This window comes from Panulirus ornatus, chromosome 4 (genome assembly GCF_036320965.1).
Source record: "Panulirus ornatus isolate Po-2019 chromosome 4, ASM3632096v1, whole genome shotgun sequence".
NCBI classification, from domain to species: domain Eukaryota; kingdom Metazoa; phylum Arthropoda; class Malacostraca; order Decapoda; family Palinuridae; genus Panulirus; species Panulirus ornatus.
The window spans coordinates 44,482,869-44,509,915 of NC_092227.1; the positions used below are offsets into that span (position 1 = coordinate 44,482,869).

A 27,047-nucleotide genomic window follows, 5' to 3' on the forward strand; every position below is an offset into this window, starting at 1 on the left:
GTCTTGCACGACCCCCAAGAGACACGTAGTGTTGCTCCACCATCCCCTGGTGTGTGTGTGTGTGTGTGTGTTGTTCGCAGTTTCCCTCTTCAGTGAGGTAGCGTCAGGAACAGACGAGCACCACTCTACGGTTCTTGACCATGGCACTCCGACCGTAGGGGATGATGGTGTGACCTTTGACCTCACCCTCAAGGGTCTTGCTGAGTGAGTCTGTGAGTGTTTTAGTCTTGTGTTCGCCAGAGGTACAATTTGAGATTTTTTTGAAACATTTGGCTTTTTGGTTTACTGCGTACGCTCTATTTACACATGTTCGCATTGTACTATACTGTGTCCATCCTAGCTGTATCAGAGTTACTGTTTCTATCTTGATATAGCTGTTGCTCTCCATGTTCAGCTGGTGTTTAGAATTCGGCTGAAGGATCACACTGAAGCAAATTATCCTCAGCATCTTCATTTTTTCCTCCAGGTCGAACCCAGCTGACTGGATCTGAGGTAAATAGATTTAGGAAGGAAAAGAAAAATGTCGTGTGATGTAGTGAGTGGTTTCAGATGTGATATGATTATCAGATTGTTGTTGTAGGGTGAAGGGTACGTGGTTTAGTGTAGTGGATACGAGATTTACCACTTGTGAATGGGAGTAGATCTGTTATATGGGGTTTACACACGCTCACCACTTTGAAAGGTACGAGACTTGGGTGGGCTTACCACTGTGCACAAACTCCAGTGCAGTGGGCGAATAAATTCCATGAGGTTATTGCGCGATTGTAACAGTGGATAACTACCAGGTAGTAACTACCAGGGTAGTTGTTGTTCCGTGTTGTTACCACAGTGACTCTTTTCCAGAGTAGTTGTTGCCATGGTGACTCTTTACCAGTGTAGCCATCTAGTCTTGTTATCATGGCAACTTCTTACCGTAGTCCTCGTCCAATGTTGTTGCCATGGTGATACTCTACCAGGGTAATTGTTCAGTGTCGTTGCCATGGTAACTCTTTACCAGGATGCTTGTTCAGCGCCGTTACCATGGTAACTTTCTCTATGGTAACTCTGTGTGGCGTGCCGCAAGGATCATTTCTGGGACCACTTCCCTTTTCTCATATTAACAATGGGCTGCGTTGTAACATATAAGAATTTGCCGACGATGCTAAGCTGGAAAGTAAATCTACAACAGAAACTAAACGTCAGCTTAACGTCTTCTGCTTCAAGCTGACAAGGGACTTACTGAGGGACGAGGCTCACAAGTGGCGAAAGTCTGTCAAGGTCAGGAAGTGTAAAGTTGTACACATCGGTGGTCATTACGAGGAAGCAAGCGTCTGTAGGAAATCTGTTGGGCTGTAGAAGGTATTTGAGAAAAAAAAAGTTAATGATCTCTGATTACAATCTGTCAGAAAGGCGAACAAAAAAAAATCGCAAACAAAAATCTTGGTGTCACAAATACGGCTTTCGAATTTAAGTCTAAGGGAATAACTTTCAGTGTTTACAGTTGCTTGGTTCGTCCTTACCTTGAATATTATATTCAACTTTGGTCAATAGAGAGTCCGTTTGTGAGCAGCCAAGAAAAAAAAATCCTTAAAGAACGGGTTAGACGAAGTGGCTTGTTTAGCGTAGATGAGAGACGGTTAGGAGGTGATCTGGTAGAGGTGTTCAGGATTATCCAGTTTTAATGATCTCGACCACAGTAGCTACTGAAAGGCTAGATTTTTTGTGGGCCTCAGACTCGTGGCGCATGCGTTATACTCGGAATGGAAACGCAGTATTTTCTCTTCATCGGCGTCACTGACGTATAGAGTGACTGAAAGCAGGACCGTAGACGCTTTTAGGAAGAGAATTATAAACACCTTCACTTCGAGTCCACGACTGACATAATTTGCGTCTCCTTATTTACTTATAAAATACATATATACTTTATACTTCATGATCTGCATGCTCCTCCTCTCATACTACACTAATATCATTGATCTCCTGGGTTTCTGAACTCTTCCATGGTAATACGACCACGATACTTGGTCATGGGTGTTTTGGGCGTGGTAACTCAACCAGGATAAGTCCCTCAGGCTGTTGTTGCCATGGTAACTCTACCAGAGTAACTTCTCAGTATCGTGGTCATGGTAACGATCAGAGTAACTGTTCAGTGTTATTATTGTCATCCGTTACCTAGTTACGTTCTTCAGCATTGTGTCCTTGGTAATTATCTACCAGTGAAGTTACACACTTATCATGGTAATTCTCCCTGAGTACTGGCTCAGCGCTGTTGCCATGGTGACTGTCTACCACATCAGTTGTTTACTTATGATGCCATGGTAACTGTCTACCAGTGTAGCTGATCAGTATTGTTACCCATTTAGCTCTCTGTTGTTGCCATGGTCACTTTCCACCAGTTTCCATGGGAACTGTCTACCAGAGTACTTGCCATGGTAACTTTCTATCATTGGAGTTGCCATGGTAACTCTACCAGAGTAGTTGCCATGGTTACTGTCGATGAGTTGCGCTGTCGCGGTGAAATATGTGGTTTTAGTTGAGGTAGGACGAGGGTGTGTGTGTGTGTGTGTGTGTACCTTGGGTCTGCCTCCGGTGGTGATGGGCAAACAGTGAGGCGGAGTTGGCTTCAGCAGTACACGCGTAACTCACTGATACGAACTTTATCAGGCCTAGTCGTACCCTCTGGTGTCCAGTAATGTCGGTGGCGCTGGGCACATGCCAGTGTTGCCAGAATTTGACTTTCTAATGCAAGATTAAAATGAAAAAAAAAAAAAAAAGGCCGTTCCGGTTTTCATCATCAAAGGAATCGTTTTACTTTTATGTTGAGTACATATTGAATACCATATATTCATGCTGTGTTATTACTATGCTGTTGGTACTAATACCAGCTTTGTAAAATACTGTAAACATTAACAATTAAGTTATTGCTACGAGTAAAGTCTCTACAATATTGTATTCATACGCTAGTCATACGTGTCATAGTGTATCGTCTTTGTGACTCGCGTGGAAATGAACATGTCTTCTACCCACGTTCGAATATGTTGTACGTATTTACGTCTGTACGAGCCCCATAGTAGCAGCAGTGCAGGTGGATTTTTACATCCATAATATCTCGTTTTTGTGAAATTTACATCGTGATCATGCGTCGGCAACGTGCACGCACTGCCTCCCAAACTCTTGTACCGCACATGAGGCTGTGTGAGAGGGGAGGGGGGGGGGGGGGACTGAATGGTGTCCAGACAGCTTTTACATTGAAATGACATTAATTTGGTCTTTGAAACTAAGTCCATCTGTATGTTTGAACACAGGTTGATTCAAACAGTCCATTTATATCGTACGGTGTCAGTTAAGGTGTAGAGGGTTGTGCATGGCTATACAGATAGACTTTTCCGAAAATGTCGCCACAGTTTTTGTGAAAGGTTTTCCTCGAAGGGCGCAGGAAGTCGCGATTAAGATATCTTTCCATAAATTGTTTCCTTCTGTCGTCTTAAGGACTTCCTACACATATATTTCTAACGTAATGGAGGAAATTTGACTTTATCCAGACTTATGGTTCGAACGGTTGTCACGTAATGTCTTTTAAAGTTGCCTAATTCTTTTGCCATTGATCCCTGAGCGTTGAGCCATGCACAGGTCAGTCCAGCGAGACTTTAAGTTAAGAAGCCTCGGAGGTCGGTAATGAAGCAGAGGTGGAATATCATGTTACGCAGGTAGGTTGGTAGGTCGCTGTAGCGGGACATAGTGGCTACGCCTCTACGCATGACGGCTGAGAGAGAGAGAGAGAGAGAGAGAGAGAGAGAGAGAGAGAGAGAGAGAGAGAGAGAGAGAGGGGCGCTCCGGGCTGTTCTAGGGGTGTCTGTAATTTAAAGTTAAATATTTATAGTCTCTCTCTCTCTCTCTCTCTCTCTCTCTCTCTCTCTCTCTCTCTCTCTCTCTCTCTCTCTCTCTCTCTCCGCCTTCCGCTATACACTAATAGCGAACTTCCAATGGCACTAAGTACTAACTCGTGAGTTATGAGCCCATGTAACGCACTTGGGAACACTGTCCCCTCGTAGCTCACGCCGGCAGAGCCAGCCATACGTGGAAACCCCAATATGGAGCTGGATCCAAGTGGCTAAGGTTTCTCCCAGGCTCACCACTGGAGGATCAGGGATGATGGCGTTAGTTCCCGGGGCTGGTGAGTTGTGGTGTGGCCGGCCATACCAGACAACCTCTTGCTCCTCATGTCGTCGTGGTTCGTGGGAGTCTTGATTAACTCGTTGAGAACGACGGTTAACATGGTGACGACCCCAGAGTACGATGGTAGGCCTCTTGAAAACAACGGGGGATAGCCGAACGACCCTGGAGGGACGGACGGACGGACGACCCTTAAGCACGACAATACGACCATTGTGACTAATGGGTGGGTGTTTGATCTGACACACAAGAGAATCGAGTTAGGAGCCACATTATCACTACGAAGGCTCGTACCGTCTAGCTCATGGTTATTATATCAGCGTATATATTTCGTGTATCATACCTTCGTCGTAACCTATGTATCATACCTTCGTCGTAACCTATGTATCATACCTTCGTCGTAACCTGTGTATCATACCTTCGTCGTAACCTATGTATCATACCTTCGTCGTAACCTGTGTATCATACCTTCGTCGTAACCTATGTATCATACCTTCGTCGTAACCTATGTTTCGGATCGTGTTTATGTACAGTCGTCAAAAAAGTATCGTTACACTTACCTTCCTTTGCATTTTGAAACCAACGAAGATTCATAATGTATTCCCAGGATGCCCTCGTGTATTATTATGTCTACTTTTCTTTTTTTTGGTTTGGTAATATATAGACAGCATACTTTTGTATTCCTATCATCTGATGTCTGCTGTATTGAAAACTTTGTGTTTATTCTTAAAACATACTTGACAATTAAATATGTCTGTAAGGAAAAACTAGGAATATATGACTGAATTAATTTGATATATACAGCGGTGAAAAAAAAACATTGGAAAAATCTGGCAGAGTACTAAAACTCACCTTTCAAAACAAAAGCATTACAGTTATACTTCAGGTAATCGTTTCATTAATGTTTCAAGTGAAGACTCGTTATTGTTTTTGCTTTCCATTCTCTATGACTATTAGTTGACGATTGGAATGGCCACAACAGCCATATACAAGTTCGAGTTTCATTCACTTATACGTGATCCGAATCTAAAGTTCAAATCTTTTGAACATTTATGGACATTTATGATGTAAAATCCTATGATTAAAGTAAAAATAACGTGTGCTGTTTTTGCTAATTCCTTCACAAGCAAATGATGCCCGAATTATATTTTCGTCTGCCGGTTTTTATCGGCAAAACTACTCGATTTTCAAACGAAATCGGCCACACATCTCATTTATCGCTTTCTTTCATAAACGCATAGGACTTGGTAGATGATTAGTCATCCCTTAAACGTTACAAAATATTTTCTTATCCTAAATGTTGTACAAATGATTCTTTAGAATAAGGAACAATAAAGATTTTCAAATTTCAGTAACAAAAGATTTTAGACATCAAAAAATTTTAGTCCGAGAATATGAGATGAGGAAGATTTTTTTTTATGATTTATAAGAAAAGCTAAATATAATCATAAGGATCAGCTATACCGAAACAACAGGATTAATATTGATCATTTCGAATTCCATCGAACCCAACAGAAGCCATGATTGTGCTGTGGACTGTACTGTACGTGTATGTGTGTGTGTGTGTGTGTGTGTGTGTGTGTGTGTGTGTGTGAGTGTATTGTTCTGTATATTTTAGTGTGTGTGTGTGGGGGGGGGGCTCTGTATTTAATGGGTGTGTCTGTCTGTCTGTGTGTTGTATTGGTCTGCATATTTTGGTGTGTTTGTGGGGTGGGGGTCTGTATTTAGTGTGTGTGTGTGTGTGTGTGTGTGTGTGTGGTTATCACAGGAAGATTATGTGCTCCCTCTTTCCTTGCAATGATTTGAGAACTTCCCCCATAGGATCAATTTTATGACGCCGAGGAGATTTTAAACTCGTTTAAACCTGCCGATCGAACGCGCCGGCCTTTACGAACTTTCTAAAACATCTGATTGGGAGCCTCAGAAGCGGGGAAGAAAAGCTATTCATGTACGATGCCTTTATTTCTCTCTCATATTATAATGGCCCTCAGGTTGGTCCTGAAATGTAAAAGCTGCTCAGGACAACAAATTGCGCAACTCTCTCTCTCTCTCTCTCTCTCTCTCTCTCTCTCTCTCTCTCTCTCTCTCTCTCTCTCTCTCTCTGTTTGTGTGTGTGTGTGTGTGTGTGTTCCAGCATGATTTGCCCTTAGAAGGTATAGGACCAGAGTTGCTTCCAGTTCAGACGAAATAGCTTGGGTCTGGAATAATCTTCATCAAAGTAAGATGTTTGAATGTTTATGATTATTATCGTTCCTCTACTTCGTTACCTTCATGAGTTACTTCTTGAAAGACAGTAACGTGGCTTGGAGAGAAAAAGGACGATATTAACTTGTCAAGGTTCAGTTAAAAAGATTTAACAGAAAATACTTTAATAACAGCTGTTTCTGGTTTCAGATTTTGTAATAACTGCGAATTTTAGCTTCATCTTCAGTCATAACGGCGAAGTTTAGCATCGGCGTTTGTATTAACGTTGCGTTTTAGCGTCAGCTTTTATATCAAAGGCGATTTATTAGCATCGCCTTTTGTAATGAATGTGAATTTTCGCCTCAACTTTTGTAATAACAGCGAATTTCAGCTTCGGCTTTTGTGTGTTGAGTACGAATGTTAACATCGGCTTTTGTGTGTTGAGTACGAATGTTAACATCGGCTTTTTTGTGTTAAGTACTAACGGCTGTTAGTCTCGTGAGGTTGTGATATTGTAATTGGATCTTCACCGAACGAGGAACGAGCTATGTATGTGTGTATGTGACCTGGCGATTGTACTACAAGGAGCATACATACACGACGTGCACACGTTAGTGCTACGGCCTCATACTGAGCCGAGTACAGGCAGGAAATATGTCAGGAAACATAGAATACATTGTATCCCGCAAGTCGACCACTGTGGCGTTTGTAGAAGCACCTTGGAAGAAAACCTTGAGAGGTTGGGGTTGTATTCGGGATGATATCAGTTCATAGAAAAATTGCTAGATTCTGAAAAGGAATATGATATCCGAAGTATGATATATTGATTTAAGACGGGCGTCCTTCTATATGTTTCCAGTGACCGTTTCACATGACCTGGTTGAACCCATTGATAGCACGTCGCCCCTTGTATACCACAATGTATTTTAAGGAAAAGTGACCAAGTGGAGTTTATTTATCATTCTGTGATGACGGGTTGGTACAGACCTCGTGGTCGTATGATTGGTTCCTGGGTGTGTATTTATGAGTGATTGACCTGTTGTAAGAGTGTCATGGTCTGACGTGGTTTAGGGCTGTTGTGTGTACCATATGTGACCCCATGTCATTTTGTGTGACGCTTGCCCCTAATTTATTTTCATATGACTACTGACCCTTGGTCCTGTGTGTTTACTGACCCTTAACATTAAGTGAATCCCTGATCCCTGACCTTATGATGTTGCCTCTCTCCCTGAGCACTCTTCATCCTTGACCCCTGACAGTGTGTGATCACACAAGTATGCGCGACTCCTGACCCTTAACCTTATGTGATCAGTGACCCTTGGTCTTGTGTGACCCTTAACCTTATGTGATCAGTGACCCTTGGTCTTGTGTGACCCTTAACCTTATGTGATCAGTGACCCTTGGTCTTGTGTGACCCTTAACCTTATGTGATCAGTGACCCTTGGTCTTGTGTGACCCTTAACCTTATGTGATCAGTGACCCTTGGTCTTGTGTGACCCTTAACCTTATGTGATCAGTGACCCTTGGTCTTGTGTGACCCTTAACATTCTGTGAACCACGACGCTTGACCATATGTGAATCTCCTGATCCCTGTTCTTTTGTGAACCTTAACCCTTACCTTATGTGAAATCTGACTCTTGACCTTATGTGATCCTTGCCCCTTGACCTTATGTGGCCCCCTGCCCCTGATCTTATGTGAATTCTGAACTTTGATCTTGAAATATGAACCTTGGCCCTGTGTTACCCCTACCCCTTGACCCTATGTGACCCCTGCTCATTTAACTTATCACACAGCGCCTAACTCTCAAAGAATTCTCATGGTTAGGATTCCACTTTGGGAGCGTGTGTTTACGAGAGGTAATTTCAACACCTGCTGATAAGAGCCGGTTTAAGAGCGGTCCACCATACCTGGTATCGAGTGACTTACTGTAGGTATCGTGTTACTCCAAGCTTGGTATCTATTGATATACGGAAGCCACAGGTACCCCAGAACATGCGACTCTGAAAGTGATGTGTGAGGGGTAAATCCCTGCGGTCACTGATTTGCGATTTTGTTAGTGTGGTACCTCTCGCCTCGGTCACGAACCTCGCCGCTTGTACCAGTGTACCACTGTGGTACCTCTGGTGACTGTGGTACCTCTAACCACTGTGGTACCTCTGGTGACTGTGGTACCTCTAACCACTGTGGTACCTCTGGTCAGTGTGGTACCTGTAACTACTGTGGTACCTCTGGTCAGTGTGGTACCTCTAACCACTGTTGTGCCTGTGGTCAGCGTGGTACCCCTAACCACTGTGGTACCTGTGGTGGAGGGTACAACTGTTTGACCCCTAAAGGACTACGCGACCCTTTGATAAGATGTACTGGCCTTTGACCTGACCCTTAAGGGTCCTGCTCAAGGTGTTAAAGCATCCCCCCCCCCCTTGCATGACCCCCAGGCCACTCTCACGGAAGCGTACACGTCTCTTGCCTTCTCACGGGTCCCATTAATCAGTTCCCTCAAAACAGAGGAACTCAATTGTTAAGTTATTCTTTGCCTCGCTAGATTACACTGTACTTTCTACCGCCCACCTCTGCATTCTTATAATAACCAGGTTCAACAGTGGATTTGAAAAAAAAAAAAAAGAAAGAAAATCTCAAAAGTCGTTTTCAGAGAGATTTAGTATTTTTATTTTCCAGTTCCAGCGTAAACAACGTTATGACTCCAGTGGGTATCTGCCTTTTATGTGTCCCAACCGAACGCATAAAAGTTCATCTGATTAATTAGTTTTTTTTTTCTCTGCCCTGGAGAGCTGTTTCCTCTTTTATGGCAGATTGTGTTTTGGGGGTTAAATTTGCCTCGACTCGTGAGCGTTTCGTTCATTTATATTGGGATATATATATATATATATATATATATATATATATATATATATATATATATATATATATATATATATATATATATATATTATACCGCAGGATTATTCATGATGTTACCCAGGTGCATTCCAGACGCTCCTACACCATCCCAAGGCTGCGCTTCTTCCAGTAGCAAGGGAATGTAGGTAGACTCCTCTGGAGAGAGAGAGAGAGAGAGAGAGAGAGAGAGAGAGAGAGAGAGAGAGAGAGAGAGAGAGAGAGAGAGAGAGAGAGCAGGTCTTTGACGGGACTTTACCCTCGATGATCAAACGTTTTCGCTCTCGGTGTAACCTGGAGCAGGTCAAACGTACAAGTATATATACATATAGTTTTCGTTATATCGTCACAGTTTTCGAGGGTAGGAGCGGGAGAGGTACAGTGTATATCATGAATGGTGTAATTTAGGGAGCGGTAGTGGCTGGGAAGTAGTCGCTGGGGCAGGCGTCGGTGTGTTTAATTGGTGGGCGGTTAAGTGCCTTGTCAATAATGAATGACAAACCGGGGAAGTGGTCGTTATTGGAAAGTCACTGGAGAATGGGGAGTTTCCAATCAATAGCTAATGGGTTGGCAGATTCAATAGAATGGTATTAAATGAGACACTGTGGCTAAGGGAATAATTATTAAATGAATCGGGCTATTTTGTATCGCGCGATAAAGGGTTGTGGTATAAATTCGAATGAAACTTGAAAGGTTTACGAATGTTTCGTCCGTATATGAACGCTAAGTTTGAAAAGACTTTTATATAATGTCTAGTAATGCTTATAGCAACGTGAGATATATATATATTTTTGTCGATCTGCGGTGTAGACATCCTTTCTCAATCGACGAGAGAGAGAGAGAGAGAGAGAGAGAGAGAGAGAGAGAGAGAGAGAGAGAGAGAGAGAATGTTATACGTCCGACACCATTAGAAGTCGACGGGCGCCCGGTAGTACAGGTTTGCTAAGTCAACGGCGGGTCAGAGCTCCAAAACTGTCGCACATCACCGAATACGGGACACGATTTTATGGTACAGGTACAACAGGTTAACTGTACCTTAGATCTCGCTCGTGTGTTCAGCTCTCGGGTTAATAATATGGCGAAGTTGATATGTCCCAACATGAGGGTCGTTTTGTAATATGGCTGAGGTATTATGTTCCAATATGGTAGACGTTTCTGGAGTATGGCTGAAGTTATATGTATCAAAATGACAGTCAGTCGGTAACATGGCTTGGGTAATATGTCCCATTACTGACAGCTATTCTGTGATATGGCTAGAATAATATGTCCCATTATTACAACCAGTCTGTAGTATGGGTAAATTACTATGTTCCAGTATGACACCCAGTCTGTAATACGCCTCAGGTAATATGTCCCAGTGTGGAAGCCATATTATAATATGGCTCAGGTGTTACCTCCCAGTAATGACAGCCATTCAGTAATATGGCTGAGGTAATACGTCCCAGTGTTACAGCCATTTTGTAACACGACCGACGTAATTAACCTCATCATACTGTAACGAGAAATCCACCATCTTGACCGAATAAGCTATTAAAAATACAGAAAAATTTAGAGAATTTTCCTTTTCGTCTAAGTGGACTTATTTTCAACCGTCGTAGATAGAGGGCCCGGGAAGGGGGAGGTGGTACACGTAGCCGAGCTGTCTTCGTTCTCTCCATCACCAGCAGCAGACATGAACCAAGTGAGTCGACTCTGCACTTGGTGTCTCCTCCAGACAGTACAACATGTAATGTGTCATAGTACTAAAGTGAAGCGAATGATAATGATGGTAATGATAGTAATAGCGATAATAGTGTTAGCAGTAGTAGTAATATGAGTAGAATAGGATTAACAGTAGTAATTATGATAATCATAATGATGTTGATGATACTAATGATAACAAAGATAATTAATTATTGAAGTAATTGCATCCAAAAGCTAAAGATATGTCAGTAACCTACATGCAAAAATAAGCAAATGGGCCCTGAAAAGCGATGGGGTAAAGAGACTGTGTCTACCCACGTACAGAGATTGAGAGCCGTCGTGTTGGCGATGCTGGCTGAGGCATCCTTATTTCCCTCTCGTGTTTTGTGACTTGCACCATGTACCTGTCCACTGCCCAAGGTCATGGAAGCCTTCAGTGTCAAGATGTAACCACCAATCGAAAAATCTTGAACACTGCCTTTAAGTATTCAAGATATATCTCATGATATACACAACTCCCACTCCATAAAGTATAGCCACTTTGGTCTGTTCCTTACGTGTGGTTCTCATCGTGTCGAAAGCATCCTTCTTGCTCAACATATATGAATTATGTGAGTTGTTCTTGTTCCCGGACGCCTGTCATGACCCTGAGTCATGTCAGTCATAGCCTGACTGACCACTCGACATTCGCTCTCATCCACTTATCTTAGGGAAGCTCGAGTGGAGTATCCATCTTCTCGCCGTGTCGGTAATGCCTTAAGTACTTCCCCCTTGACGTGATGTCCCCGAGGCCAGTAAAGTTCACCTGAGATCCCCGGTCTAATGTGACGTCTGGCTCTACTGAGCAGCACGAGAGACAGGAGGAACCACTTTCAGTGACGTGTATCAAGAAAGTTGTGGAATGACATCTGTCTCCTGGAATCTTGAGAGGAGGGAAGAAAAAGACCTGGAAGTTTTTATTTTCCAGGGAAGGCTGCAATGAATGTTGAATAACCCGCTGAAGGCGGCGGGTTAGTTATTACTGTGAATGTTGAATATTCCACTCGAAGACTGTGGCTTCATTGTAACTTGTCAGTGTTGAATAACCTGCTTCAAGACTGTGGTTTAGTTATAACTGTGAACTTTTAGTAACCCGCTTGAGATGTTAGGTTGATTATAACTATGACTGGTAAGTGACCCACCGAAGACGGTGAGTCAGTGATATTTGTGAATTTTGAATAGGCTTCTGAAATCGATGGCCACAGCTCCTGATCCGCTTTGGTTTCTACATTGCGATGCATTGAACTGGACCCCTGTAATGACATACATGTGAGGTGGTATAATTTTTCTTTGATGCTGATATGGGTTGCAGAACTGATATGTGCCCAGAGCCTCTGCCCGCAAATGACAAAATGTATATATTGATGAAGCTTTCTTAAGATATTTTTTTTTCATCCATGACATTTGAAGTGTTCAGGGAATTATTTCTTTGTTTTATACTGACGTGTGCTGCCCTTCTTCCTTTCAGCCGGTGCGATTTGTGCATTGATAAACTATAGAGTGTATTATTGAGATTCTGGAATACCGGGAAAAATAAAACGCTAAAATGACGGACTCTGATCTATCGTCTCCTGCCATGTCAGACTCCGACCTGACGGACCTGGAAATGCCGGATACTGAAACCCTGGACAACACGACATCCGATCGGGAAGTGTCGAATCCGGACGCGTCGAGCATCGACCTGTCCGACCCTGAGCTGTCCGACCCCGAGTTAGTAGACCCGGAATTGAACGAGTTCGATGTGTCTATCAGCGAGTCGTCCGATTCGGAATTATACGACCCCGAGCTGGTGGATTCCGAACTTATCGACCTGATGGAGCCAGACACCGATCCAGACCTCTTGGACCCCGAAGTCTCGTTTCCAGGATCCCCTGAGGAGGAGGCGGCGCCCTCCATGCAGATGATCTCCAGGGAGTTTCATTTCTGATTTTACAGATTGTGGACACCCTTGCATTTGTTTGGACAGAAGGACGGCCGGAGCTCCTGGTGCTTCTGATGGAGTAAGAACCCTCCTGTATGAGTGGCTGTTGCTGGTGCTTTTTATTGTTAATGGTGAGACCACGTGAGGATCCTTGTAGTTAACAGCCCAACCACACCTTCCCTACAGCTAACGGGTCGACTGTGCCTGTCTTTTATAACAGTCTGTTGTAACAGTGAGGGCCGTTACCGTTAAGTGTGCTGTAGCCGTTGTCGAGTGCAGCCAGTGGCGTTTTCATCTCCTGTTGTGTACACGTGTGTTTGGGTCTTATCCTTTGCGGGGCGATTTAAATCTTAGCATTAATGGTTATGGTATCATGATTATGTGAGTATATGAAGTTAGTGTATATGACGTTATGACGTTATTTTTCCTTTCTATTTCTCGACGTTTTTCCTTTGTACACTCCAGTAAGGTTATCATGGATTAGGTAAAAAAAGAAAAGGGGGAAATGTAGAGATCCTTGCAGGGAAAATCTGAAGGTATCAGTGGAAATAGAGATTTTAGGAGAAAGGCAAAACTAGAATGAAAATTTAAATTTCTGGAAAAATTGTGAGTTCTGTACCAAATTTCATATTTCAGGGAACTTTATGATTTCAGTTATGTCCTTGTACCATCAATCATCGGTATTGATTGTCTGCCTCGGTCACTCGTCACCTAAAGAACATTAGGATCAACAAGTTCCAGAAATCGTTTCCCTCTGCATCTTCACAAACCTGGAGTCTAATGGGTGTATCTCTCTCGAGCCTAAGTGTAATGGACACTGACTGGCAGCATCGTACAATTTTGTGACAATCTGGAGTGGAAATTTATGTGTGCTAGGAAGACAGCTCGTACCATCAGGCCAGAAGATGGCGGCTCCCAGACTTCTGCTTTGCGTATGTGGTGTATGTGGGACGACGACAACTAATATGCAGTCGTTTACTATCCACTGATAAGGTGATCAGGGTTTCTGATTTTATCCGCCGTGCCGATCTCCAAGATAACTTACGTCGTTTGTAAGACAAGTATGATTTTAAAGGTATTTTTAGTATGTGGACTCGTCATTTTATTTAAGTATTATATATCAAGAGGTTATAAGTATTTCCAGCGGTGAATCATCAGCGAACAACAACTGACTCACTTCCCAAACACTCGTCAGTTTGAACTATGGACTGTATGGTCAAAACGTGGACTCACAAGCCACAAGGGAAAGCTAACCAAACGTTGTGTTAGGAGCTGACATGTGGGACGGGGTAGATGGACTTGGGAGTGGATATGACAGGCTTATTCGTGTGGGGGGGCATTGCCCCAGTCTTTTCATCCAACCCCTCCCCTTCTTACCCATTTAATAGTCGAGATCCACGATTATGTTGCAGATATAATTAATTATCTTGCCATGTTTTCTCAGTGGTCAGTCAAGTGCGTGATATCTTGTGCAGTAATATAGATCATAATCCTGTGTACAAAATTCAACTGAAGACTCTTTTTCCTGTCGCTAGGTTTTGGTGCTGTTGTGTACATGACGTTATAGAAGCTGTATCAAGATGTGAACTTTGTTCTTATACGTGTTAGACTATAGTGCTTAAAGATGACCGCAAGTAGTCGAACACACTACCTGCTTGTCTTAGATAAAGAGTGTAGATGGAAGCAGTAAATAGTATGCCTTGGGAAGAATGTCTCTGCAAACAGCAACTCGAGTTAACTCTGCTACGCAACGTCCGGGATAAAAGACACTTGACAGACACGTTAAGTCAAGAGAGGCACACAGACTACTGGAGGATAAAAGACAAGTGCTGACTGACGAGGCTTCAGTCAAGTAGAAGTTCGACATGTTGGACGAGTACGACGGGAAAAAGAAGGTGCTGCTGCTGCTGCTGCTTTTGGGTCTGCTGAACAGTGAAGAAGGTTGCCAGCTTTTGGGTCTGCTGAACAGTGAAGAAGGTTGCCAGCTTTTGGGTCTGCTGAACAGTGAAGAAGGTTGCCAACTTTTGGGTCTGCTGAACACTAGAGAAGGTTGCCAGCTTTTGGGTCTGCTGAACAGTGAAGAAGGTTGCCAGTTTTTGGGTCTGCTGAACACTAGAGAAGGTTGTCAGCTTTTGGGTCTGCTGAACACTGGCGATGGTTACCAGGCTGCCGAGGAGGTTAGGGGCGTTCATCCAGGTCAAGAGGAAAAGGAAGTTCGTTATTGGAGGATGAAGGGCAGAGCCGTGCGTGAGAAGATGACAAGAAAACTGAAGACCCGCTCAAAGAACATGGTTCCAGATTATGATTGGCTTATGTCATTCTGAGAGAAAGGGGAATGGATGCTAAAGACAGAAAAATAACATCATGCAGGCTTTGCTGTCTCAAATGGTTTAGTAGAACTGTAGTTGCAGTTGCTTAAGTTTTAAGTGTTAGTGACTTAGTAAGTGTGTTATTACCGTAATTGTAATTCTCTCTCGACTAATTTTGTGATCAACAAAACATTGTAGGTGCTGTTCCCCGTCTGATTAATGTAAGTTGTAGTTAACTTATTTATATTTGTCTCGCATCTGTGAGAGTAGACTTTTTCTGTATTTTTTTAATAGATTCTTTTTTTAATTTCTAAAGTAAAATTTCCTTTCAATAGATTTTGTAAAGGACAGCCTTATAGGCATCTTTTTTTTCGTGAGAGTGATGATGATTTTACAGTTATGTGACCTCCTTGGCTCACGCATGTGTGGCAAAGGAAACTTGATCAGTACATCAGTAAATCTAACAAGCCAAAGGCATTTCAAATGGAATTAGATCTCATTAAAGTAGTATTCGATGGCTCTCTTTTAGACTTCCATTGTTGTAAACTCTATTCAGGTCTCGATTGCAGTATTATTATGTATAGTGTTATCACGTAAGCAGTGTCGGCTTCTTGTATCATGTATGGTGTTGTGATTGTGGTGATTTAAAAGATATTCTTCTGTCTGTTAATTTCATGGTAGATACTTTAAATAAAAGAGGAAATGCAAGTGATGTGTTGTTTGAATCTGATTTTAAGTTTAAGGTATTTTGGTGGTGAAGGTGCGGCTGTGAGGGGAGGTTGGAGGCTGCTTTTTTTTCTTTTTTTTAAGGATAACTTAAATTTAATCAGGGAAAATGTACTGTATTTTTTTTCTTTGTACATTCCCATGAGAACCGTGTCACGAAACCTGGCCTCTGTGCTCCTCAGTGCTTCGCCTCTCTGCCACATGGTACGTCATATATGTAACCTACTGTACATCTCTTCTGTACCTCATAGTACCTGACCTTACCACACGGTAACTCATCTCTGTGCCCCACGGTACCTTGCCTCTGAACCACACGGTAACTCATCTCTGTACCCCACGGTACCTTGTCTCCGAACCACACGGTAACTCATCTCTGTACCCTACGATACATCTCGTCTGTCCGCGAAGGTCCCCGGCATCTGCATATTTTGCCAAAGCTTTTAACTCCCGTTCCGATGTACGTAATTTGACAAGATACAATGGATGAGGAAAAGAGAAGGAAAGGTGGCTACGGGTGGTGACTTTGGAATAAACTTTAAAAGAAATGTTACCAGCAACGAGAGTATTATTATGACACCAATATAGCGAGGGGATGTGGTGTTATGTTAACTGTCATCATTATCATCAAAAATGATGATCACTGTTTGTGTAATCGTCATAACATCATTGGCATCACGTCATTACCATAGCATTATCATGATAATGATAATCACTGTTTGTGTGATCGTCATATCATCATTGGCATCATGTCATTACCATAACATTATCATGATCATCATCTTTGCTGTGACATCAAAAACCATAGTCGATCATCATCATCATCATCCTGAACTCCGCCTACAGGTGTGTACACGATGCTGCTTCCTGTGTGCACGAATTACGTCTCTTGGCTGTTATGGCATACCCTTTAACCTGATCTTTAAAGAAAAGGTCAATAACCAGGTTATCTCAACCGAAGGGTCGTGCTAATAGTGGTCATTGGCTTCACTCCCTTGGTCAAGGGTCGTGCCGTCGTGCTCAGGGGTCGTTCTGTGGTATATAAGGGGTAGCGCTTGAAAGTATGTTCGTAAGAGCAGACGTCAGGTGACGTGCACGAGGGTGGGTCGCAGACTTGCCGTGTGTGTGTGTGTCGCATTGCATGACTGCTTCGCCAGGGTCGCAGCTGAGAGAACAGGCAGTACATCTGTCGTGCCATCCGACAGCAAGCTGGTGTACGTGTGTGTGTGTGTGTAACTGAGTGAAAGATGATGATCATATCGGTAAACCGTCTTCTGGTGCTTACTGTACTCATGTTTATCCTCTGGTGCCGTATTTACTGAAACGAGGTAGTGAAGATTTCGGATGCCTTCATCACTAAGGCATACAGATGATATCATAAGTATGCTCCCTGAGGGTCTCACTGAGGCATAAAGAGGAACGTTAGTACAATACTGTTTATGCCAATTCGAAGAAGCCGCAATGAGCATATTCACTGCGTAGACTTTCTGATTCTGGCGGAGAACACCAGCAGGACCTTGTGTACGTTGTATGGGTGTAACACCCTTGGATGAGGGGAGCAAGTGATGCTAGACACCGCCTCTCACTCCTCTCCATCTTCTCTGGTCCTCTTGTGTGTGTCATTCCCAGGTGGACGTGTCCACTCATCCCTCGCTCCTCGAAACTCTTAACTTTGGTATTTTAGGAGAGCTCAGAGGTCTTCCTCATGCAGGTTTTACACTGACGCTTCCCTTGGTATTAGTACTGTGTAGCCGGCTACGATGCTTCTGACTGTGCTGACCGTATAGAGGGGGTCATCTGAGTCTCTCTCTCTCTCTCTCTCTCTCTCTCTCTCTCTCTCTCTCTCTCTCTCTCTCTCTCTCTCTCTCTCTCCCAAACCTCCTCGGTCGTGGTTTGGCTGTTCCTTCTCTGCTGCTTGCTGCGTCATGGACAAGGCATTCCACCCTCCTTTCTCCTCCGTATCATTGTAAAGCTGGTATTCGGGGAGTGAGTCACGCTTCAATTAAAACGAAAAGTGCTGAACTGACTCTCTCATCGACTGATAAAATCTTTATGGTCTTTGACTCAAAGCTGACTACACAGCTGATAAAGCAGCCGCTCTTTACATCAGTTTGTATATATATAAAACACCACTGTGGATGACAAGTGCAACAATGCCTTTATCTCCGCCACCTGCTGGCGAACCCATGACCCTACACTATAATTTCCTAATGCAAGGTCCTCTTGAGTTATTTCACAGCTTTTGGTGGACAAGGTGTACAAGTTGGATGGTATACTTCTTCGTCTCCTGTTGGAGTGTAGTGTCTCCGAGCCAAGCTTTCATCTTTGCCCACATATTTCGTCTGTTCTGAAAACCTTCGAGGCTTTCCTTTCTCGGAAACATGCTCTGGTACAGCTCATCCCTGAGAAAGCTTACTAAAGTCCTCATGATTCTAACTATCGCCCCCTTCCACCCCCCACTCCCGTTGCTCTCACTTCGGCTGTCTACAGAGTCTTCAGAGCTAACTCCTTAGCTGTCGCTCTCTCAGTCTCTCTCTTATAGAGTCAGCAGTGAGTCCGTCTCGATGGAAGGTCTACAGATGATCGGTCATCATGCTCGACTCACCTCCGGTCCTTCTCGTCTTCCTTTCTCTGGGATTGTGCTAAATCTCTCCTTGTGGCTCTTGACATCTCACTAAGGTGTGGTGCAAGTTTTTGCTCACGACACATACTTCCCATAGGCTTTACTCCTCTCTCTCTCTCTCTCTCTCTCTCTCTCTCTCTCTCTCTCTCTCTCTCTCTCTCTCTCTCTCTCTCTCTCTCTCTCTCTCTCTCTCTCTCTCTCCTCCAGTCGTTTCCTCACAGTCGTCGCTGAGCTGATGAAGCGGCGTCTCCTCCAACAGATGTTTCCCACAGGGTTCTGTCCCGTCGCCTGACCTCGTACATTGCTTCGTAAATTATCTCTCATCTAACTCCAACCTTATATACTCTTTACGGTGACGACGCCACTCTTGCTTGCTTCATCTCTCTCTCCTTCCTCCCCTCGTCTCTCTATCACTTGTTCTTTTACTTATATTGGATAGATTTCCTCTCTCTTACTTTGGACTTGTGTGACGGAGCGGAATAGGGAAGCAGTAGCCTTGATTTCGTTTTAAATCGCATTTGCTTCTTATTGTTCAGTTTCAAAACAACACAGTCCACCCATGCCATAAGTCATGATTTTGTACAGGTCCCACAATATATATATATATATATATATATATATATATATATATATATATATATATATATATATATATATATATATATATATATATACATATATATATATATATATATATATATATATATATATATATATATATATATATATATATATATATATATAATGTAGGGGCCTCATTCATCAGAATATGGAGCACCGTCGTGCTCAAGGGCCGCACATTAGTGCCTTGCTTTTCGAGGACGACAGTTGAAAAACATAAGCAGTTGGTAACTATATTAATCTATACTAAACACTAACAGACTGGAACAATGACGGAATTATATAGTGATTTTCACAATCAAGCAGAGGATGAGGTGAAGTACTTCCCTCGGTGTCCATGTCCGTGTCAGGTGTACGTGATCGTCCCATGGTTAAGTTCTGTGTTGGAGTTCACGTCTTAGTCCGTCTTCAATTTTAGGGTTGAGTGACTTCGTTTTAGATGGGTATTCATGAGCGCTTCAGCATCCCGCCGATAGTAGGTCGACCTCGTGTATGCGATTCACGCTTTAATGAGTCTGGTTAAGGTTTAGGTCCGAGTTCAGTTCTCATCCACAGTTTGTTGACGTATAGTCTTTAGGAAAATTCATATACAGATACATAGTGTTCAATGCTTCAGCATCCCACCAAAAATTGGTCGCTGTGACATACGTTTCACACCGGAGTTGTAAACATCTTAGTATTTACCTGTTAGTTGGAAATGTGGCAGATTTTATACTCGCTGTCCATCATACTGACCAGCCTGATTTAGGTGTTAGAAGAATTTGGGTGTTAGAAGAATTTAGGTGTTAGAAGAATTTAGGTAATCCCTTTCACTGGAGGAGGTTCTAGTCTGACGCCGGCTGGACAGTGTAACATCATGTACAGTTCTCTGAGCACTGTGATATTCCCAGATACAAAACCCTAAGTTTAAGAAAAAAAGATTAAAGGAAAATGTTTCAAATTTGAGACGTATTTTTCCCGATATTTTCACATCCACTCGTATTGGGTTTACTGAGCCCAGTGTCAACAAGCTATGTGTGAATGTTTGTTGCCCTGGTGTGAGGGGACACACACACACACACACACACACACACACACACACACACACACACACACACACAACACACACACACACACAGAATGAACAGTTCTTCGAGAGATGTAGGGATAGAACAACCACAGGCCATAACATGAAATTAAGCGAGAAATTGTACAAAAAGAAAAATTGTAAAGAAGTAGTTTAATATTGTCAGAGCGGTGGATGACTGGAATAAGACTGGATACATGGTTGATGCAGAGAGCAAACATAGAAATTAGATGTGTGATAGTAGAGAACGTGATGAAGCCCCAAATCACAATAATTAACCCGAACATAAAACATAGGTAATTATACAGGACATAGACACGGGCCTCAGTGGTGTAGTGATTAGCTCTCCTGCCCATCGATCACTAAGGGCGTGTTTGGGTTCGAATCCTGGGCGAGGCAGTCGGTTTACACACAATCCAGGTGTTCATTCTCCACTCGAGACTGATCGAGGAATGAGTGCCTGGCTTATGCTCGGATGTGTGTGTGTGTGTGTGTGTGTGGTGTGTGTGTGTGTGTGTGTGTGTGCGTGCGTGCGTGCGCGCGCGCGCACAATTATGCATACATACATACACATGTACATATTCATACTTGCTTGTCTTCATCCATTCCTGTCGCTACCCCGCCCCACAGGAAAACAGCTTTGCTATCCTCTGCTTCAGCAATGTAGCGCCTGGAAAACAGACAAAAGCGGCCACATTCGTTCACACCACAGCTCCCTATCCACATCCAGGTCCCACAGACCTTTCCATGGTTTACCCTAGACGCTTCACATTCCTGGTTCAGTCCATTGACAGCACGTCGACCCGTAGTGTATATCATCTTTGTCAATATTTCCTCACTCATTCTTTCCATATGCCCAAACCATTTCAACACACCCTCCTCTGCTCTCTCAACCACTCTTTTTATTTCCACACATCTCTCTTACCCATACATTACTTACTCGATCAAACTACCTCACACGACATATTGTCTTCAAACATTTCAACACATACACCCTTCCACATACAATCCTATCTATAGTCCATGCCTCGCAACCATAGAACATCATTGGGACTATTTTAAACATACCCATTTTTGCTCCGAGATAACTTTCTCTCCTTCCACGCATTCTTCATCGCTCCCAGAACCTTCTTCCCCCTCCCCCACCCTGTGACTCACTTCCGCTTCCATGGTTCCATTCGCTGCTAAGTCCACTCCCAAATATCTAAAACACTTCCCTTCCTCCAATTTTTTCCATTCAGACTTGCATCCTGATTAACGTGCCCCTTAACCCTACTAAACCTAACAACCTTGCTCTTATTCACATTTACTCTCACCTTTCCCCTTTCACACACTTTTCAAAAATCAGTCACCAGCCTCTGCAGTTTCTCACTCGAATCAGCCATTTGGGCTGTATCATCGGTAAGCAATAACTGACTCGCTTCCCAGGCCCTCTCATCCACAACAGACGGCACACTCGCCCCTGACTGCAAAACTCTTGCATTTACCTCCCTAACCACCCCATCCATAAACAAATATATATAATCAGCAGTTGACCTGTTGCCTAGAAAACGCAGTCATAATAGGTAAAGAATAATCCATCATCAGAGTCTATAAAGAGATGATAATATACATGTATAATATGCATTACGAGTCTCTGTTCAGAGCAGAAAAATATATGTATCATAAAAGCCTTACGTGAAATGAATAATCGAGAGAGAATAAAGAAAAATTGATAATGACCAACAGTCCTGCCTTATCTAAAATACATTAAAACGTGAATTATATAAATTCATCAGAGACAATATTTCTTGGTCGAGATTAAAATTCTACAGTTCATAATCAAGTAGCTTAACGTTAAAACGTCCATTTAAAAAAACAAGGAGACATTTCTACTCTGAACCTAATAAAACTTAAAACGCAATAACTGCTGTTACTTCATAGTTATTTATAGTGGGTATGTTCGGCTATATCAGGAGGGACTCCTGTTACAACTGCTCGCTGCCCACACTGGGGGTCAGTGTCATGAAGAATGGGATACTGCTGAAGAAAACGGCAAGAAATACAGATCCCACAGTTGACGAGAGGGGAAGAAAAAAAGTGAAAATAAAGATTTTTTTTTTTTTTTGTAGTGGTTGAAATCGTGTGAAATGTGTGGTGTAGATTACATGCAGAAAGGGAATACATGAGTAAATTGGCCAGTTCGTAGGAGTAACTGTCGAGTTGTTGAGTTGACCAGAGGGTGTTCATACTGTGTAATATTTTGAGGAAGGAGAATATTCTGCTGTTGCATCGTTAGTTATCGCAGATATTATTATTCACAGAGTCTCTTTCTGTGAAAAGTTACTCCGGCATTTTGATCGAATGCTTATCTGAAATATGAAAATGTTAGATGGGAATTTAAAGCAAGCATGGGAAACGCCGCCAGTTGCAAGTATTCGATGGCTAATCCAGTTGTAAGTATTGCCGGTAACTCTGAGAATCCATGATCCAGTGTGTCCTCACCTCAAGAGCCGACACTCTTATTTAACCATAGGTGTCAGTTGAGGGCGCGTGAGCCTTCTACCTCAGCTCCTCACATTCCAGTAGTACCCCGAGGCAGGCAGTAGTATTCCAGCTGAACCATAACCAGCAGTATCATAGGTCGTCTTAAGAGTCAAGAGTCTCGAAGCGGTGAAGGTGAGGAAAGCCAAGGGGAGGAGGAGGAGGAGGAGGAGGAGGAGGACGAAGAAGACGACAACAAGAGGGTGAGGAGGGAGATCTTCCATGCTGTGGCGTCCAGACGCACCATGGAGGTCGGTGTCTGGCCGGCCCCTGGAGCCAGACGTTGCGCCACCTGCATGATTAACGAGCGTAACTGGTAAACACTTTAAAGTTCCTTGGAAGTACGTAATTGGGATATACATATATAAAGATGACTTGAAAAGAATTTCGTGGTAATTGTGAAATGTGTATGAAGAAATTCAAAGAACTTAGGGAAACTGTGAAATGCATGATGGTTGCTTAAGAAAGAAGTTGAGAGAAATTGAGATATACAAATGTAGATTTACACACACACACACACACACACACGCGCGCGCGCGCATATGCATATATATATATATATATATATATATATATATATATATATATATATATATATATATATATATATGTATATATATATATATATATATATATATTCTTTTCTTTCATACTATTCGCCATTTCCAGCGTTAGCGAGGTAGCGTTAAGAACAGAGGACTGGGCCTTTGAGGGAATATCCTCATCTGGCATCTGGTATGTAGTGTGGTGTTGCCAGACACCACCTTCAAGAAGTTGGAGAGGGAGTGTGAAGTCACCTTGGGCGAGGTGGTATCATTGTCACTAGAAAGACGGGAGTACCGGTCTCTTGAAGGACCTCCTTTCACCAGAGGAGCCCATTGTTTCCACCCTCCTGCTCAGAGTACAGCCTTAAAGCTGCAGGAGCCTGTATGAGAGGGTCCCGGGCTTACGTCATGATGATGATGATGATCATCATCATGGTAATGGTGATAATGATAATTATGATGAAAGGTGATGATATCAAGCTCCGCCCGCTTGTGATTACGGCGTTAGTGGAGAAAGGTCACCTTCGGCGAGGTAGTGTGTCATCTTGAATGGACGGAATGGAGTACAGTGTTCTGAGGGAGCTTCGCGCTTCAGTGTTTCACTTCCCTGCTGCTGGCCGTAGCGCAGCCTTGAAGTTACAGGAGTTCCATGAAAGAGTTCCAGACGGTTGGCCATGTATGTATTAGTTTTTGCTTCGTTGTGGCGGTAAGAGGGTCAACAGGTCCGTGTGTTTGTGTTGGAGTCTAAAACTTTGTGAAATGTAGACACCTGAGGAGGCGAATTTCTTCCGTGAAACGTGTGGTGTAATGATTCGGTAATCTGAACTGCCACTGAAATCACACACACACACACACACACACACACACACATATATATATATATATACGAGAGAGAGAGAGAGAGAGAGAGAGAGAGAGAGAGAGAGAGAGAGAGAGAGAGAGAGGAACCTTTAGGCCCCACGTGACATCGTCAAAGCTGGAGGGTTATGATGAAGATAACACCAGGACATCGGGGATGTGTTGGTTGAAGATGCCACAAAACAAATATAAAGAAACGATTACGTACGGGCCTGTGAGGGGAATGAAGATGTACGTAGGTCGCTCTGAGAGATAATAATTGAAGAATCAGAAAGGGAGGATGGAAGATGATATAACTGAGGAGAAGATAGAAGAGCCAGTGAGGCGGGGAGTGAGGGGACATAATGCAGGGACTGAAGACAGTGATGAATGAGGGGATGTATGAAGGATCCTAAAAGTTATGACATACGAGAGGTGATAAAGCTGGGTATGAGTAAAGTTAGATAATGATGCGCGCGTCTGACGGAACCTAAGCATGAAGAACTGTGCTTCTTGAGCAAAGAAATTGATGAAACATGTATTATTAATTTTCCTCGATGAGGATTTTAGTCCCTGGTAGAAATCTTGGATGAAAAATAGAAAAAAAAGAACAAGGAGTGGTTAGTTGATGTTTTTTTTGAAGAACGAGACAGAACTATGAACACTGGGAAGCTATTAATTGTACTGTCTGAGACGTGAGTAACAAAAGGATTGGATTATGTGAAATGTGAATGGGATTACGTGAGCTATGCATGTGTAAGGGTTGAATCTTTTGAACTCTGAACGAGAAAAGGATGGATGATTATCTTAGATCTAAGCTGCGAATATGAAAGGGTCGGATCTTCTGAGTTCTGAATATGAAAGGGTTGGATTGTCTGAACACTGACTAGGAAATGATGTGATTATCTGAGCACTGAATATGAAGGGTGGGATTACCTAAGAACTGAATGTGAAAAGATTGGATGATTCCAACCCGGATTATGAGAGGATTGGATAATGCTCCCAGAAACGGATTATTTTCCTTTTTGTATGAAATAGCGGGAAAGATAAACAGCTGAGAAGGACTAGAATGAGATAAGCGAGCAATTTATGTGATTTGTTGTGATGACTGGGTGAACGTGAGGAAAAATAGGTTCGGCAGCTGCTGTGTGTAAAGCTGTTAAGTTGATACGTAGAAATATTTTTCAATATCTTTACCTACATATGGTTAACATGGAAACACCAGATTATTTTGATATGTTGTATTAATACTTGATGTTGCTGAATGTATTTGAATCGAATGATTGTCATATGACTTTAAAAAGCCAAAAAGGAGCGGAAGGGATATTGAGAGAGAGAGAGAGAGAGAGAGAGAGAGAGAGAGAGAGAGAGAGAGAGAGAGAGAGAGAGAGAGAGAGAATCTTTTACCCAACTCGTTTGATATATTTGCACATGGTGAGCATAACGAGATATGAAAGTAAACATGGTAAAACAGAAGTGTTTGGCGACGATGGTGAATCTTCAACTCGTGTGAATATCAGAGATGGAATGTGTATATACAGTTAGGTCTTCAAACCTAGGGCCCATGTTAAGGGGTTCCTGCAGCTTTGAGACCGTTCCTTAGGGATGGGGCGAATCTGTACTCGTTTCCGTCCGCTGAGTGTTGTAACTTCTTTAGATGTCATATGTAATACACTGAAACCACAACTCCCTATCCACATCCAGGCCCCACAGACCTTTCCATGGTTTACTTTCCCTGGTTCCATCCATTAACAGCACGTCGACCCCAGTATATAACATCATTCCAATTCACTCTATCCCTTGCACGCCTTTCACTCCACTACATTCAGGCCACTAGTACTCTTTTTTTTTTCTTCTACTCCATCCTTTCATCTCCAATTTGGTCTCCCGCTTCTCCTTGTTCCCTCCCCTTCTGACACATATATCCTCTTTGTCAACTTTTCCTCACTCATTCTCTACATTGTCCAAACCATTTCAGCATACCCTCTTCTGCTCTCTCATCCATAATCTTTCTGTTACCAGACATCTCTCTTAAGCTTTAATGCATGCTGGATCAAACCACCTCACACCATATATTGTCGTCAAACATTTAATTTCCAATGCATTTACTCTCCCCGCACAGCCTTATCTATAGCCTAAACCTCGCATCCAGATAATATTGTTGGGACTACTGCTCCTTCACATTTACCCATTTTTGCTCTCCCAGATAAAGTTCTCCAAACATTCTTCATCGCTCCCAGAACACGACCTTCGGCCCTTTTTGACTCACTTCCGCTTCCATTGTTCCATTCGATCATGTCCACTCACATATATCTGAAACACTTCACTTCCTCCAAGTTTTCTCCAGTCAAGCCGATCCTGGTGTAACGGTCCTAGTCGTTGGTTTCCTGTCACATGATACCGGGTTCGATCCCAGACACATACTGGTGGGATGATATACATATATCCCTGGGAATAGGGGAGAAAAAATACTGCCTACGTATTCCCTGGGTGTCGTTGAAGGCGGCTAAGAAGGGGCGGGGGCGGGTGGCTAGATATCCTTCCTTCCTGTATAATTTTCCAACGGAAAGAACAGAGTAAGGAACCAAGTGAAGATTTTCCCTTCTAAAGCTCTGTGATCTGTTCTTAACGCTACCTCGCTCGCGCGGGAGATTGTAGGAAATATATATATATATATATATATATATATATATATATATATATATATATATATATATATATATATAAATCTTTCATAATTATTCGCCATTTCCCGTGTTAGCAAGGTAGCGTTAAGAACAGAGGACTGGGCCTTTGAGGGAATATCCTCACCTGGCCCCCTTCTCTGTTCCTTCTTTTGGAAAATAAAAAAAAAAAGAAACGAGAGGGGAAGATCTCCAGCCCCCCGCTCCCTTCCCTTTTAGTCGCCTTCTACGACACGCAGGG

At 42.9% G+C, this 27,047-nt stretch overlaps 2 protein-coding genes across 3 annotated transcripts in view; both read left to right on the forward strand.

Annotated features, from left to right (window-relative positions):
• The window catches only part of LOC139766049 (uncharacterized), a 35,381-nt gene extending 20,833 nt beyond the window's left edge, over positions 1–14,548 (forward strand). Inside the window, exons 2-3 of one of the 2 annotated variants that reach the window (XM_071694195.1) lie at positions 12,423–13,006; positions 14,411–14,548. In XM_071694195.1, the coding sequence (XP_071550296.1) occupies positions 12,501–12,881 (381 nt within the window). In that variant the 5' untranslated portion in view covers positions 12,423–12,500 and the 3' untranslated portion in view covers positions 12,882–13,006; positions 14,411–14,548. Of the gene's footprint in view, positions 1–9,276; positions 13,007–14,410 lie in introns of those variants that run through there. The other variant, XM_071694203.1, reaches the window with a different exon arrangement.
• Positions 1–27,047, forward strand: part of LOC139764508 (uncharacterized) — a 612,046-nt gene that overhangs the window by 104,500 nt on the left and 480,499 nt on the right. The gene's annotated exons all lie outside the window — the stretch shown is intronic.